Source organism: Chanos chanos, chromosome 13, assembly GCF_902362185.1.
Source record: "Chanos chanos chromosome 13, fChaCha1.1, whole genome shotgun sequence".
NCBI lineage: Eukaryota > Metazoa > Chordata > Actinopteri > Gonorynchiformes > Chanidae > Chanos > Chanos chanos.
The window spans coordinates 13,173,657-13,189,448 of record NC_044507.1 but is presented as its reverse complement, the minus strand read 5'-3'; the positions used below and the strand labels follow the sequence as shown (position 1 = coordinate 13,189,448).

Below are 15,792 nucleotides of genomic sequence, written 5' to 3'. Positions count from 1 at the left end.
TTAGGGTTGAGGGCACAGACATCACGGTTGCTTCAGTTCTGTGAATCTCTGAGCTCATAGAGAGAGTGGCATTGGCAGCGAGCAATTCAGGTGGATATATCTGGTAGCTGGTTTTAAGAAACGGTTACATCAGGCAATTTTACGGTTAGTATCTACTTAATTTCCTCACACATGTTTTGGCATTTTTTGGAGTTATGGCATAGAAGTATAATTATGACAATACAGTAGCTACAGTAAAGTCACCTCTGTTATTTCACTGATTTAACTGAGTGTAGCTTTTTAGTCTTGCATTTTCTTGGAAGTTTCTCATTCTGGATTAAATGAATTAGTGGTCTTAAAAGATATATATAGATTATTTGTTTGTATACTATGACAAACATGCAGGTACAAAGGAGAAAGTGTTTGAAAAACCCTGAATCAAGGGAGTTCCTTGTAAATGTCAAAATACAACTATTTAATTGTTGTTTACTGGATATTTGGGTAGACAGTGATATTCACAGGATTTAGTCTTTGGTCACTAGACAGCCAAAATACAGAAATACCAAAAATCACCTTTTGTCATTTGAAAGGTAATTGGGCAGACTGCAGGTGAAGAAAACCATGGCATTTGCAGGGATCCTAAGAGAAGAAGACATCAACACTGCAATCCAGTTTTGTCAAGGTGAGTCAGACATGATAGCTAACACACACACGCACACGCACATACACACACAGAGAAAACCCACTGGCATCAACCTTAAAATAATATGTGGACACACACACACGCCGACTCCCACCTCAACTCCTATGGGCATCAGCATGGGGAAAGGGAAGAAACAGGTAACCTGGCAGCCAGGGGGCTGGGGAGTAGTTACCACCAAGATACCAGTGTGTTTATGCTGAGCGTTTAAGATCCAGTTTGCATCACCAACTATGTAGACTTCAGATCCCACCCGCTCTTAATTATTCATCTCAAAATTATGTCTGCTTCAGAAGACGGACAAAGCACACCATCCAGAATAAATGTAAATGTCAGTGCCTTTAGATACAGTTTCACTGGGCAACCAACAAAACCACAGAGTTTTTACAAGTCAATACTCAAGAGGATTTGTAATATGGATGACCTTATAGAACAACTTGGTGAAATCAGCATATTGAGATGATGAACAGTTGTTATATATCTATATATATCCATATAGGATCGATGTGACCTATTGCACTGTGTGTCTAGAAGCCACCACTTCTTATCAGCTGTGCCCACCTGTATATTAAAATGTTGGTTGTGCTTTTTTTTTTTAAAGTTAAATAAGAAAAGCTTTGTAGGGCTTTCCTTCCAGCAAGATGGTGTTACTCTTCTTTCTCTCTTTACACTGCCCTCAATCTCACCATCTATTCCTCCCTCATGTCCCCTTTATCTCAACAGCTCCAGGCAGTTTCAATTATAAGTCCTTCTTTGAGCAAGTGGGGCTGTTTGGCAAGTCCAATGCAGATGGCCAATGTGTGTTCAAAGTCCTAGATCAAGATCAGAGTGGCTTTATTGAGGAAGAGGAGCTCAAGTAAGATATATATCACATTATGTAAATTTTGGAGAATGCAGAGGTAATCCTGAGTATTCACACAAAAAGTTGATTTTGGCTAAAGCGAGCACGTTGAATAACTGTTAAACGTACACCTTATGTGTTCTCTCACTTTCTCTGTAGACGTTTCTTACAGAACTTCTCCTCTGGGGCCAGGGAGCTCACAGAGGCCGAGACCAAAGCACTCCTTGCAGCTGGAGACTGTGATGGCGACGGCAAAATTGGAATGGAAGGTAAAAATCATATCAGCTGAATGATTTAATCATTCACTGCAGGCTGTCATTAGGTTATTAAGTAAACTTCACAATGTTTCTTGTTGTGGATATACCGAATAGATCCTTTATATTTTGAAGCACAATTCAGAAAGAAACAGCTGCATATATGAATATACTCAATGAATCTATTGATCTAGTGATTTACTTCTCTGAATGCATAAATGCCTAAAAGTGATTGCATTTTGTTCATTGCCTTCCCCTTAGAATTCTGCTCTTTGCTAAAATGAAGTCGTGCTGAGCGGTGAAGGACTGGATTGGTTTCTTCGATGGACATTAAAAAAGAGCCCATGAGCTGGCCTGTCAAACATGTTACTGGCATGCAACTCTCAGCCACAGCAAAGCTGAAAAACACTCTTTTTTTTTCTTTGCAAATTTGGATTTACAGCTTCAATGGAACTGTTCAATAAAGTGTGTCCTTAAATGACTTCTATTTGCCTCCAAATTTACTCACAATTTCTTAAATTAGAAACCTAGTACCAGCCACACAGACTACTTACTCTTTAATCTAAAGAAATTAGACTTTATGTGAACATCATTGTAACCAGTAACTTAACGACACATTCGCATTCATTGTTGAAATTAGGTATTTCTAGTACTTAACAAGCAGGATGTGCCCACGAAATGCAATAGGTTCAAGGAAGTAAATTTCATACTCGTCGTCAATGCAGCCAGTAACTCAGTGTCACATTCTTGTTCGCTGTTAAGCATTTCTAGTGCTTAACAAGCAACAGTCCCTTAAATTTAGCTCGAGGACCATGGACAGGGCCTGTGCCCCTACGGATTGGATTCAACGTTGCGGAAAATCGTCTCAGGCAAAGACACTGGAAGCATTATGAGCTGCAGTGGGCTTCAGAATTACTCTCAAGGCTTGCTTTCATGATCCCTACGGCTCTGTACCCACGACATGCAGAAGACTCACGTTATGATGGACACGTTTAAAGTGCAACTTCAAATAATTGTAATATCGCTTATTGTCGTCACATTAGCCAGATGATGATATTAAAATCGTCTACTTCCAGATCTGATTCTTTCCAGACCATATATTCTACAATATGCATCTATTTTCTCAGTTAAGCAATGCATATTTATTGTGTTCCATAAACTGGCAGTTTAAAACTGATTTTTTTAAACAGGGAGAGCTTTTAGGCTCAACTCCCTTGATTTAAAAATAGGGCACACTGAATACCGTATCTGTTAATCCCGTTTATAATGTAGACATTGTAATTTATTATGCACGTAATTATGTATAGTGCTACACTGCAAGTTATGTGGAAGCAGGATTTCCAGGAGGGACAGGTGGATAAACTTAAGCATTTGACGCGAACAGTAAACGACTGATTATGTCCGTGGAGCCCCCTTTAACGTTTTGGAGCGGATCCAAGAAACTGGGGCTACACGGAGCCTCGAGTGGTCTATATTAGCCTACATTTTAAGAAGTGTACATATAGGGATTGGCAGAAAGACTCGCAGCTATATATGGTCATTGATCGATCTTGATTTCAGGAATAATTCACTATGAGATGAGTGCTATGACAACCTTGAAGATTACATTGCAGACAAAGTCATTTGAGACAACATCAGAGATATTTCTTAACCATCCAAGCGGGTACTCATTTATCCCAGAACCTTGGTCGATATTCGTGAACCGCCATAGGCTACTCGTCAGAGTATATGTAAATGAGGCGTGGCAAATGCCACGCCGATGTTCATCTCAGCTGTTAAACTGTTTTTAATAGAAATTCCTACTGTTTTCACGTAAACATTTGTCCATAAGAAAGCTCAAACATACTAGGAAAAGAGATATATTCTATTTTGTGTGCATTGACCATTCGCCCACTCCTGAAGATTTAGGCTCTTTCTAGGTGTGTTTACCAATTAAAATAATCAAGTAATTACTCAGTTATAATTATAAGTCTTGTGCAAGCCTAGTTGCAAATTTCCAACTCAGCTCAGGGGTTTAGTGGAAGGACAACGTTCTTCCTTGGAAACAGAAACATAATCCACTTAAACTGCACGAGGCAAAGACGTTCCTATAAATAGGTTTTTATGGTTTATTGCGTGTTTTGTGTCTCGGTTTCGGCCAAAAGTGTAATATAAACAATCATACAAGAATAACACTAAAGTCATATATTATACCATGTGAGAGGGTTAGAATATATTGCCAATGAGGACGATCTCAGTTTTGGAGGAAGGCGCCTTGAAATGTCTACAGGGTTTCACACATGGTTTTGAGCATCATTTGTGAGGATAAAAATAGCCCAACTTGACTACTGGACACATTTTTTTGAAACTATTCCTAACCGAAGCGCATCTGAAGTATCTGTTACTGCGCCCCAAACTCCTGTAAATGGTTCGGGTCAGGGGTATATAAGTCGGGAAAGAAGGAAGCGTGGTTACACCTCGACTTACTTCTTTGATTTTTCACTCGCCTTAGAGAAGCGCAAAGGTGAGTGAAGGACACGTCCATTAGGCCATGGGATAAACTCGGCATCATGTGCAGAGGTCTTCGCGTTCTAAAAGTTTTCAGAGATATTCTTGATGGTTACAAGAAAATCACTACCACAAATGGATTTTTTTGGGAATACTTAGTAGTGACTTTGGGATTCGCCGGCATCACGCCGGCCTACCAAGAGAATTTGGACTTCATATCGAATTCTGGGCCTCGGTTCACATGCATCAGTGGACCAACTTGCATAGATGAACAAATGCGTGTGGATGAGTTGTTGGAAGATAAAAAAATATCTTAATGGGTTTATCACTGGGGCAAATAATTCAATTCATATTTCTGTTGTAAAGCTGTGCGCAAATGATTTTTCGGCAGATTTAAGAAATTACTTGGTCTCTACACCACGGCTGTGGGAAGACTATTTCTTACCGCATATTGACGAAAACATTTGCTAATTTGTGTGATCTCTCCCGAATTGTAATGTCTGGGTTGATTTTTCTGTTTAATAGGCTGAACACTTACTTACATCAAATTGCCAAACCTGTATTGTGTAAATTTGTTCTTGATCAGACCTGTCTGCAAAGCGTTGTTGTAAGGGATCAATAATCTGAATTATAGGCTAATTGAACGGGTAGAAGACGTTGGAATAAACGTTAGTAGAATAGAATAGACACTGACAGGAGACCTGTGTGCTGATTAATACAAATTTCCTTTAGTGAAATGAGAACCTGGATTTTTTCTCACATAGGCCTCTAACATAAACTATTTTGTGATATCAGATGTAGGACATTTTTAATGTTTTGCTTGTTGTTTTACAGCTTGATCAGATATAAAAAATGGCCTTTGCTGGAGTCCTCAATGATGCTGACATCACTGCAGCTCTTGACGCCTGCAAGGGTAAGTCTTAACAATCTGTGTAATTTACAGTCTTGGATGTTTTAAACTCTTGATTTAGAATATAAAATTGATTTACATTTTGAATTAATATTTTTTTCATAGTTCAAAAAATGGAGCTGGCATGCTGAGTAATGTGAAATTGATCTTAACATCAGCAACACTGACACTGATCGAGAAATTCTAAAATAAAAATAACATTTTTTATATAGCTCCTTTCAGATAGACTCGCATATTTCAGTTTGAAGTTCTTCCTCTGGATGCTTCTGAAACAGCTGTCTGTTATAAAAATGTTACTCCGATGTTGTTCTACAGCTGCTGATTCCTTTAACTACAAGGCCTTCTTTGCCAAGGTTGGCCTGAGCAGCAAGTCCGCCGATGATGTCAAGAAGGCCTTTGCCATCATTGACCAGGACAACAGTGGCTTCATTGAGGAGGATGAACTGAAGTAAGGGGACATGAATCAATGCTTAGTCACGATCCGGATTATTCCCAATCTGAGGTACAGAGCTGGGTCGAGGCTAACAGAATTTTGTATTATGTCCCTAGACTGTTCCTCCAGAACTTCAAAGCTAGTGCCAGAGTACTGACTGACAAAGAGACCAAGGCCTTCCTTGCTGCTGGTGACAGTGACGGTGATGGCAAGATTGGAGTTGACGGTAAAATGGTCTACCTTTCTCTACAAAGACTTCTAATAAAATATTTTATTGGCTCATATTTATTAGTAGCTAAACAAACCAGTATTGGATTGGGAATGTACAAGTAAGAAGAATAAAATGGTAGAAAGTCTCATTCTGAAGCCTGTATTTGTTTATTGTTGTGAAGATGAAATACTTTTGGGTATAACTGAATATGAACTGATTATAGCTGTTAATGGCTGCATGTCAAACAAAATGTGAAATTATGGAGCATTTTAGAGAAATAGTTCACTAATGGTAGTTGTTTCTTTATTTCATCTCACAGAGTTCGCTGCTCTTGTAAAGGCATAAATCTGACCAAGGTCCATCTCAGTTCAAGGAACCAGAACTCCTAACAAGCTACAGCTCACAACTCTTTCAGCTAAATCATGAATATTTTTTATAGCTTATTTATGAATTGTCTTTGGACAGTTGCTCAGCATTGAACAGTGTTCTGCTAGTTTGTTGTCGAAGTTACTTGGATGTATCTTACTTTTAAGCACAAGACTTGTGCAAATGTACAATCTCTTATGCACTTCTGAGGAAGAGTGAAAAACAAGGAATAAATGTAGTTTTGGTGTATCCTGTCTTTGACTAACTTTTTTCTTGTTCTTGTCTCAGCTGGTTCCTTTAAGGGGAAGAAACATTTGAATGTCCTCCCTTGCACAGTTGTAAAACTTGAATTGGTGCTATTGTAAGTGGCTGTCAGTGACAAGGGATGCACCTGTTACAGTAATGCACTGACACTAGGGAATCCTGCTGGGTAAGTGTCCAGTCTTGGCACACTCATGGCAGAGGGATGGCCCAGAGATTTGCTGGGATGCAATGGAGGGGATTTGCAAAGGATAGTTTTCACATACCCAATTAGAGTCCATGTCAGCTTCCTGTATTCTCAGAACAGTAACAAAACAAATTCATAACCACATATAATCGTCCAAAAAGCAGACTACATAGATACCTCTGTGAGTTTGTATCCATACATACATACATACATACATACATACAGAAAGAAAGAAAGAAAGAAAGAAAGAAAAAGAATTTCACTCAGAATAGTAGCATATTGAAGCACACCCAATACAGATAACCAAAATAGGCCTATATCCACTTCGTCTCTGCAGTTGATGCGGAATACAAGTGAAACTTTCTAAAGCTCTTCATTCAAAAAAATACAGCAGAGTGGGGAATTAAAAGTGTAGAACGCTGTAACACGGAGATTTTATCAGCAAATGAATTTCTTTTCGACAGCGTCACTTCATGTGACTGACGGAACAGTGCTGCCACTTACTGTTCAACATGAAAGCGACACGACGTAGTACGAAATCATACTGGGGTTTCTTTCACCTGTTTTAATGCAAATTTGGCACGTTGTCTATGAAGACTTTTTACACACTACTAATATCGCTACTAACATGATTTTTGAATAGGAACTTTAAGAATCTGACATACTCAAGTTAACTTTGCCTACTTGTCTAATGAATGCATATTGTCAGGTGTGGAAAATTTCTCGAGTATTGGGGAAATTATACTAGTGACAGTTGTCTATTTGTAAAAGAAAAAGAAAAAGCATACTGTAAAAGAGATATTCTGTAAATTTAATTTCCATTGGTCTTAATGGTCTTATACCAGTAGTTGCTTTAAAAAGTGTGTCTACGTAGCTTTTAGGCTGTCACAATCATTGCACACCGTCGGTTTTAAGCGTCGTTCATTGATTCAATATAAACAAGACTCCAATTACACTACAATTGCAACTACACAAACTTGGCCACCAGTGTTGTCATTCCCAATATTCGCTACAATTTAAACACCGCTGACACGTTTACAATTCAAACCCAGCTTACCCTGTCAGCAGTGTTTGAGTGCAATAAGTCACATCGTAACATGGTCTAAAACATCATAAAAAGAAAAAAAGCTTTTAGCATCATACCAACGAATTACAACACAATTCTGATAAAAATCGAATACAGTCAAGAATTACATCAACAGTGGGCGATTTGCCCGGTGGACGAAAGAAAGCCCACCTCCAAAGTTCCCTCCAGAGAAACGCCAAACGTAGCGACCACCGCGATATCCATACATGCACTTCTCTACATTATGCAGCCAAGGCAAAATCTGTCGCCAGCACCCGTCGTTGCATCCATATCAGCAGCGTGTATTATTAGCATTGCGGGATATTAAGAACTTTTTTCAAACGCACCATTTAAGCATCTTCATTTATGAAGATAAAAATAGTACAGTCTGTCTACTGGACGCATATGCCGCCCCTCCGCCTGGTATCCATTTCATTATGCCTCATATTTCGGGTGAGTGAAAGTATATAAGGTTGACAGAGGCAACTTTGAAATCACTGCAGTTGCTCGGAGTCTTCTGAATCAGTCCACACCACCAAAGACAAAAGAGGTGAGTCTTCACGCAGAAAGGACATCTTATGGGGAAAAACAGCAACATCCTGGCTTTGTTGAGAATCTTATAGGACCAATGAACTGCCCAGGTGGAACTGCAATTTTTTTTTTCATTACCAGAACATTTCTGATCATCAAAGATGTTCTGCTCCTTCTGAGACTCATTTGGACTTACTTTGGACTTTGTGGCTAACTTTTGTCTAGTGGCTAAAGCTACAGAGGACCGACCTTATGCGTGCCACACAAGGGACTCTTGGAATTTAACACCCCATAATTATGAAATGGCTAGATGTGGTGTGGATTTGACCTGTTCAGTTGAAACTTATTGATATTTTTCATGAATCAAGCTAGTATTTTTAAAGACGTATAATGAAATGAATGAAAGGGAATTTGATTAAATGATTGGTAGAGACAGACCTATTAAACAAAAGCGAGTCATTTCATGGTAACCATGAAAACTTGAATATTTCCAGTCCTTAAGCCAAGATATCTGCATGCAATTTACTTTTTTAGAGGTTCCATGATGAACAAACTTTGCTCGATACAATGGTCGAGATTAAGAATAGGACAGAGGTAAAGACAAAGGGACGCATTAGCCTGCTGTAAGACTAAAGAAGATGTGTTCTCTTTTCTTTAGCTAAAGATGGCATTCGGAGGTGTTCTGAATGATGCTGATATCACTGCAGCCCTTGAGGCATGTAAAGGTAATTGCTTTTTATGGTCATGATCACACAATTTCAGTCCCTAATTTAATTTTCTGCCACAGTTATGCATTTTAGGCCACAAGGATTAATAGTGTCAAAATAATTGGTTTGCAAAAACAACATCGACGATATTTGACAATGCTGCATACACTCGTTTCACAGCCGCCGACAGCTTCAACCACAAGGCCTTCTTTGCCAAGGTTGGACTGACTGGCAAGTCCGCCGATGACGTCAAGAAGGCCTTTGCCATCATTGACCAGGACAAGAGTGGCTTCATTGAGGAAGATGAGCTGAAGTAAGCCTCGCTGACTTAGAAAGGACAGACAAACAGCTGAAAAGAAAAAAGTAAATATTTAGATTTAGAGCATACATAAAATAAAACTCATCTTATTTTTGCTTTTTTCCATAGACTGTTCCTGCAGAACTTCAAAGCTGGTGCCAGGGCACTCACTGACAAAGAGACCAAGACCTTCCTTAAGGCTGGAGACACTGATGGTGATGGCAAGATTGGAGTTGATGGTGGGTCACACTACCCCTCTTCTCATTTTGTTTTAGAGAAACGTTTGGATAAATGAGTTACAGGCCAGGCATCATTGTTAAATTGCTTACTCTTTCTTTTTTTCTTCATTCATACAGAGTTCGCTGCCCTGGTTAAGGCATAAACAGCGATAGACCAACACATCTTGCTCTGAAGGAACAACATTGCCCAAGACCTCCGACTTTCATCTGACTATAAATAATTTTTATACATTTGCTTGTGACAAGTTTCCTCCCATACAGCATTCTGTCCAAAATGATGATTGTGAATGTAGCGCGGTTGTGTCTCATGTCTTAAATATGAATTTTGCTTATTGTAAAATCTATAATGCACTTTTGGGAAACGGACGATGAGAAAAGAATAAATATTCTTTTGCAATATTATGACTTGCTTTCATTTCCTTTTCAAATGGAGTGTACAACATTATCAGAAGATAACTTTTGATATTGTGTGCTTATTTTTGGATATATTTGCATGGATATTTTTGCAGTTCATAGGCAAGATTAAAAAAGGATGATTACAGTAGGATTACAATAGCTATCTATTGACCTCTATTGCTGATTTGTTCATTTTGCAGGCCTAAGAAAAATATTATGGTCCAGCAAAACACAGGGCTCAATCAGGGAGGCCCTCTGCACAATTCTGGAAAACACACTCATTTGGATTCACATCCTTTCTTTCTTTCTTTCTTTCTTTCTTTCTTTCTTTCTTTCTTTCTGTCTTTCTTTCTTTCCTTCTTTCTTTGCGTCCTTCTTTCCTTCTTACCTTTCTTTCTTTCTTAGTCTGTTTGTTTATCCCCTATCTGGGGTTCATTTTAGTATGGAACACTTCTATGAGAGCCGCAGGCAGGATATGCACGTAAAAAGCGCAAATCATCTTAAAACCAGTACATGTTAAATCTCACGTTTATATGTTTGCGGTGGTGGCGGTGGCGGTGGCGGTCTCTCCTTCATCTCGCGTAAAATTAAGCAGTATGCTGATTCGCGTATGCCTAATTCATCAACATGCAAAAGAACGTGATCTGAGGCGATCATAATGAATGTAATGGTAAACTCTAACAAATTATTTGGGATGATTATCTTAATGGACACTGACATCCTCCTCAAAACAGCGTCGGTCATGTGGCCAATGAGCACTGGTTTCATTAAGCAAACGGAGCGCAGCAGCACACCTAGTAGTCTTTCAACCGTCCACTAGATGGTGCTATATACCTATCACTACTGCCTGCTGGTGTGACAGACACTTCATTTTCAGGCAACATGGGAGCATATCTCTATCTAGAATGTTACTTGAGGTATACAGGGCGAGATTATAGCTTACACGGTACAGTAGTTTCTTCTATTAGGACAATCTAGACAAATGCATGTTATTTGGGAAACAAATAAAGAAATAACAAAGGACCACAACAGTTAGGAGAGTTGCTTAGGTCATTGGCTACATTGAGCACATGCCTGCAATGCCTGCTTGCAATGAATATTAGTAAATGTAAATGAATAAATTATTGTTCAGTAACAGTATAGGATATGAGGTTTCGGCACGGCCATGACATCATCGTCCATCGGTAAGAAGCACCACTGGATCCGATGTCTTTAACCGTCTCATCCTCACAAGGACATGCCAGCTCTTGGGTTTCTCTCACTGCAACACGGTAGCGGGTCCCCTACAACTCATTACAGACAGGTCAGCCCTAAGCATGTCAGTACTCGCAGTGAAAAAAAAACAAAACACCACCACCACCTTTTTAAAAAGATTTGAACGCGTAAGAAGGAAATAACTTAGCGTTATTTTCAAAGCGAATCTGATCAGGATAACTGTTTTCTTCCCACTGTGTTTTTGGTTTACATTCATCTTCAAATGAGGACAAAAAAAGGTTGGAGTCTTCACAAGACAACAAAAACACTCAAAAACACAACAACAACAACAACAACAAAATCATGACTAAACGTCATCGTACGTCAACCTGGCTAAAAATCCATATTGCAGTTGATCTGCCCAACCATATTATTTTGACAGGCTTGCCTCCGGCACTTAGGAGGATGACCAGCTTTCACATACAGTGAACATCACAGCTGTAGCGGGTATATTGAATCCCTAAAACCGCAGCGCATTCTGAGGGAAACCAACCACAGATGTTCGCGGTTTCTTTGAGAATTAAGCTCCTTGCATCTGGTTACAGGGCTTACGCAAGGCAATAGACATCATGAACAAGATCCCAAACACTGTAATGGTCAATGAACAGGGTGTAGGCTAGAATGCTTGTTTCAAACAAACTTCTTTTGGAGTCTTTATTATTATTTGTTTAACTGTAGCATTCAGTATTGCAAATTACTAGTCTGCAGGCCTTCCATTAGCATTACTCAGGCTGTGTAATGTGCAAATTCTGTCAGTGATAAAATAAACCAAATGCTCTGAGCTTCAAACTATGATTCACTTTGCTGTCTATAAGAAGAACTGTTGTGCCTATTCATACTTTTGATCAGGTCTAACTCTAAAAAACTATGATCCACCGCTTGAAAAAAAAAAAATCTAAAATATGTATAAAATGAAATGCTCATAAACATTCCATTGATGCATGGAAATGAAACCTACACAGAAGTATTTGCGTACCCAACAGAAAGACAGGTCTCTCTTTTTGAAGAAACAAGGGTCAGCTAGGCTGTCTGTCCCATTACAACCTGAACAAGTTGAACGGTATGGAGAATGCTGAACTCCGGTGCGTGGTAAAACATAAACAACAGCGCAGTCAAAACACTGCAAATGCACAGAGGCAGCAGGTGACCTTGTGTTCCTGAATCAGCATACTGAAAATAAAAATGATAGATCAGTTTTTACTTCATAGCTGAGTGTGAGATGAGAAGGTTAAACTGTCATGGCACTCAGTGTTCGACAAAAGCAGTGATGCATCAGTTCAGTTGGGAACTATATGTATCACTGCATGGGATTTTTTTTAATTTATTCTCTCTTGACATTTGTGTCTGAAAATAAAGACATTGAATAAGAATTTCAGAAAAGGCAGCATTATTCTGAATTCTAACCAAGTAAAAGATTTAGGAATTTACTAAATATGCACTCAAAAATGCAAATGGAGTGATGAAAGAATAAATTTAGTAGTAAAACAAACACATGAGGATAGTATTTGATGATCACAGTAATTTAATACTCTGATTTAACAAATCTATCGATGCTTAAAAAAAAGACAACAGATAAATTGTTTGGTGGAATAAGATGTCAAAGGAGTGTGAAGGGTAGAGGGCAGAGAGAGAGAGAAACTTTTTGTTGCATCTGTATTATCATAATCCATAATGGGAGAGGTGGAGTTATAGAGCAGCGAACAGACAGAAAAGCACTTATTACTTAATTTGCCATTTACAAGGGCGTTTCAGATGTCTGTAGGCTGGCCTATCCACACTCAGCCCCAGGACGGATAAAAATAGTAAAGGTTAATTAGTTAGGTAAGAAATGTGAGCTGGGCCTAGCAGTTAGAATTTGATCCAGAGACAGGTAACTCAAGAAATGCCCATTGTCACTGCAATCAGACCTATATAAATCCCCCTTGACAGACAGCACTCACCACTTAGCCTTACTTCTCTGTTGGATCACCAAGCCGGCGAGAACACCAAAGGGGTAAGTGCGCTTGCGTCATGGGGACCTGCGGGCATCACTTTGTTTTATATTTTCTCTCTCTGTGCTGTTTGTGAATGCTGACACAATGTCACCGTTAATTCAGCGCATCTGATCTTTCTACTGAGACAGAATGGAGATACAAAATTTTGAGCTCTGAAAATTTAAAGAAATGTAGGGTGGATTTAATGAAAAGGGTGGAAATGTCAGATGGAAAAGGCAATGTGAGAGGGGGGATGATTTAATATGTTCTGGCCTGGTGCTTATCTTTCCTCACATTCAGATGTAAACTCTTAGCTTTTACTGAGATGAAAGACTTAGCTGCAGTTTTCACTGGAAGTGCACGTTGAAAATGTAAGCTACTCTGTGAGAAATCCCTGGTTGTCTTTAGCTGGACCAAGTAACAAAAAAAAGTTTGAGTGGATGATTTTGTTCTTGCCTCAGCAAGTTTTAAAAAGAAAAAACAAAAAAGATTTTCCAAAATATATGCGATCACTTAAGCAGTATTTTGTGGAACCCTGCATGTATTTTTATCATATGATCACGAATATTACTATTCTTGCCAAGTTGATTTGAGAAGAGGTACAATCAGTCATGAAAATGTGTTAATTATTTACAATGGTTGTTCTTCCAACAGGACAATGTCGCTCTCATCTATCCTTTCCGCTGATGCCATCGAAAGCGCTGTCAAGGACTGCCAAGGTATCGCTTTCCACCAATATCATTATACTGCTGCTTCACTGGACACCTCAATTCCATGTGTGGATAGAGTTTAGGCATGAAGTCCCAAAATGTTAGGTTAGCTTTAAGTAATATGGATGCCAGTGTGAGATTAACAGAGTCATGACAGTTATTTCTCTTTGTCGTTAAGTTGATGGAACATGTTGGTTAATTCTCTCACAGCACCTGATTCCTTCTGTCATAAGAAGTTCTTCCAAATGTGTGGTCTGACAAAGAAAAGTCCCCAGGAAGTAAAGGACATTTTCCGCATCCTTGACAACGATGGCAGTGGCTTCATTGAGGAGGAGGAGCTCAAGTAAGGAGTCTCTTCATTCATTTTCCTGTCTGCACCAGGTTATTTATTCTTGTCATTGAATATATTAAGGAAATATACCTGTTTTCACCCACCAAAAATTAGACATTACCTGAGCCTTAACAGCAGGGAACACACACACACACAGACACACATATGTGTGTGTGTGAGCTCAGAGGGCTATCAGAACCCATCTTCATGGGTTCTGATAGCCCTCCAAAGAGCAACATTAGAGAAAGAAATGTTAATATACAGGATAACACAGTCCTTAAATTAGCTTTTCAGGTGTCTCCTCAGTATTTCCTGAAAAGACAAATCATCTGGTGCCAGACATCTGTTTTATGATTGAATTAGGTTGTACTATGATAAACCTGAGCATGTGGCATAGATTACTGGAGTAATTGACATAGTAAAAGGAAACTAGCAGCCAAGATACAATCTGATTCTGGAAACAGAAAAGATGAAAAGCTCATGTCCCTCTACGCCTAAGAGAAGGAAATTTTTTATTGAAAACTAGAATAAATTAGCTGTAGCTCGATGCTGATGTATGTGAGGTATTGCTTAATGCAGGTTAAATTAAATTTCCTGATCTGAAACATCAGAGAACATATTAGGCTTCTTTTTCTGAAATATAAGTTTTACATTTTGTATGCCTTTGGAAAAACCTGCACATGCGTGGCTCAGATATGTGAAAGCAAATGTTCTGTGGCTTAGAACACATTTGCTTTTCACACAAAGGGAGACATTCACCCTTAAATCTTTTTCTCTGGCTTCTGTGAATACGCTACCCACATTAGATGTCTAATCAGGACATTAGATTCTGACTGACTGAGCGGATAACACAAAGAGGGGCACATTCAGTTTATGGAGCCTCGGAAATTTAAGTGTTTAGTAGAGGAGTGTCTCACAGTGTTTGTCTGGTGCTCCAGGTTCTTCCTCCAGCGGTTCTCTCCAGGAGCCCGGGTGCTGACCGATAAAGAAACCAAGGCCTTCCTGTCTGCAGCTGATGACGACAACGATGGCAAGATTGGTGTAGATGGTAAATATAACTGTCTTCATCTGTCTTTACGGGTGTTGTTTTTAAAGTGATTACGTTTGAATAGCTTCAGAATACATTATAGTTGCTGATTGAGTTTAATCATTTAATTTGGATAGTTGAGATCATTTTAAGTTAAAATGCTATAAGGTTATAGTTTGCTGACTGTTGCAAAAGAAGAAGTGCTGACAAAGGTGATACTTATTCTCATCCAAAAAAAAAAGGCCCTGCTGTGAAAAAGTGACAGGAACCTTTTATTCATAATATAATGCAAAAAATCAAAGCACTCCTCCAAGGCAATATTCAAAATGATTTCTCACATATATTGCAGGAGAATATATTATTTTGCGGGACAAAAATAACTAAATGAATAAATAACATACTGCTGAAAGGGTCTGCAATCAGATTGTGTCATATTTTGACAGGTTTTTTTTTCACAGAAAATTCAATCAGTTTTTTTAGATACAGTAAAACTATGTTGTTACCCTAACACATGATGATATGTGTGACATGTTTCGATTGTGTATCACAGCCAAGGACACAGCCAGTAACTGATCTTGTTTTGTTTCTCTGTCTTTTTCAAACAGAGTTCAAGGCCATGGTGTTGTCCTAA

General features: G+C 38.8%; 4 protein-coding genes across 4 annotated transcripts; all 4 read left to right on the top strand.

Annotated features, from left to right (window-relative positions):
• The first annotated feature begins 600 nt into the window (after positions 1 to 600).
• On the top strand, positions 601 to 2,058 carry pvalb5 (parvalbumin 5). Its single transcript, XM_030789823.1, has 4 exons — positions 601 to 661; positions 1,403 to 1,535; positions 1,680 to 1,789; positions 2,036 to 2,058. Exons 1-4 carry the CDS (start codon positions 601 to 603, stop codon positions 2,056 to 2,058), a joined length of 327 nt encoding a protein of 108 aa, XP_030645683.1.
• A 3,034-nt stretch (positions 2,059 to 5,092) lies between these two features.
• On the top strand, positions 5,093 to 6,160 carry LOC115825967 (parvalbumin beta-like). Its single transcript, XM_030789638.1, has 4 exons — positions 5,093 to 5,174; positions 5,487 to 5,619; positions 5,721 to 5,830; positions 6,135 to 6,160. Exons 1-4 carry the CDS (start codon positions 5,114 to 5,116, stop codon positions 6,158 to 6,160), a joined length of 330 nt encoding a protein of 109 aa, XP_030645498.1. The 5' UTR covers positions 5,093 to 5,113.
• Positions 6,161 to 8,890: 2,730 nt separating this feature from the next.
• Positions 8,891 to 9,646, top strand: LOC115825973 (parvalbumin beta). The gene is made up of 4 exons (XM_030789649.1): positions 8,891 to 8,951; positions 9,114 to 9,246; positions 9,361 to 9,470; positions 9,588 to 9,646. The coding sequence occupies exons 1-4, from the start codon at positions 8,891 to 8,893 to the stop codon at positions 9,611 to 9,613; spliced, it is 330 nt and encodes a 109-aa protein (XP_030645509.1). The 3' UTR covers positions 9,614 to 9,646.
• A 4,105-nt stretch (positions 9,647 to 13,751) lies between these two features.
• On the top strand, positions 13,752 to 15,792 carry pvalb8 (parvalbumin 8). Its single transcript, XM_030789876.1, has 4 exons — positions 13,752 to 13,812; positions 14,014 to 14,146; positions 15,073 to 15,182; positions 15,767 to 15,792. Exons 1-4 carry the CDS (start codon positions 13,752 to 13,754, stop codon positions 15,790 to 15,792), a joined length of 330 nt encoding a protein of 109 aa, XP_030645736.1.

Bases quoted from the DNA above. Each gene is read 5' to 3' on its own strand.
- LOC115825973 (XM_030789649.1), top strand. From the start codon at position 8,891: ATGGCATTCGGAGGTGTTCTGAATGATGCTGATATCACTGCAGCCCTT. The intron at 9,247-9,360 runs GTAAGCCTCGCT...TTTTTTCCATAG, and splicing joins ATTGAGGAAGATGAGCTGAA to ACTGTTCCTGCAGAACTTCA. The intron at 9,471-9,587 runs GTGGGTCACACT...TCATTCATACAG, and splicing joins TGGCAAGATTGGAGTTGATG to AGTTCGCTGCCCTGGTTAAG.
- pvalb5 (XM_030789823.1), top strand. From the start codon at position 601: ATGGCATTTGCAGGGATCCTAAGAGAAGAAGACATCAACACTGCAATC. The intron at 1,536-1,679 runs GTAAGATATATA...CTTTCTCTGTAG, and splicing joins ATTGAGGAAGAGGAGCTCAA to ACGTTTCTTACAGAACTTCT. The intron at 1,790-2,035 runs GTAAAAATCATA...CCTTCCCCTTAG, and splicing joins CGGCAAAATTGGAATGGAAG to AATTCTGCTCTTTGCTAAAA.
- pvalb8 (XM_030789876.1), top strand. From the start codon at position 13,752: ATGTCGCTCTCATCTATCCTTTCCGCTGATGCCATCGAAAGCGCTGTC. The intron at 14,147-15,072 runs GTAAGGAGTCTC...CTGGTGCTCCAG, and splicing joins ATTGAGGAGGAGGAGCTCAA to GTTCTTCCTCCAGCGGTTCT. The intron at 15,183-15,766 runs GTAAATATAACT...TTTTTCAAACAG, and splicing joins TGGCAAGATTGGTGTAGATG to AGTTCAAGGCCATGGTGTTG.
- LOC115825967 (XM_030789638.1), top strand. From the start codon at position 5,114: ATGGCCTTTGCTGGAGTCCTCAATGATGCTGACATCACTGCAGCTCTT. The intron at 5,175-5,486 runs GTAAGTCTTAAC...GTTGTTCTACAG, and splicing joins AGCTCTTGACGCCTGCAAGG to CTGCTGATTCCTTTAACTAC. The intron at 5,620-5,720 runs GTAAGGGGACAT...TTATGTCCCTAG, and splicing joins ATTGAGGAGGATGAACTGAA to ACTGTTCCTCCAGAACTTCA.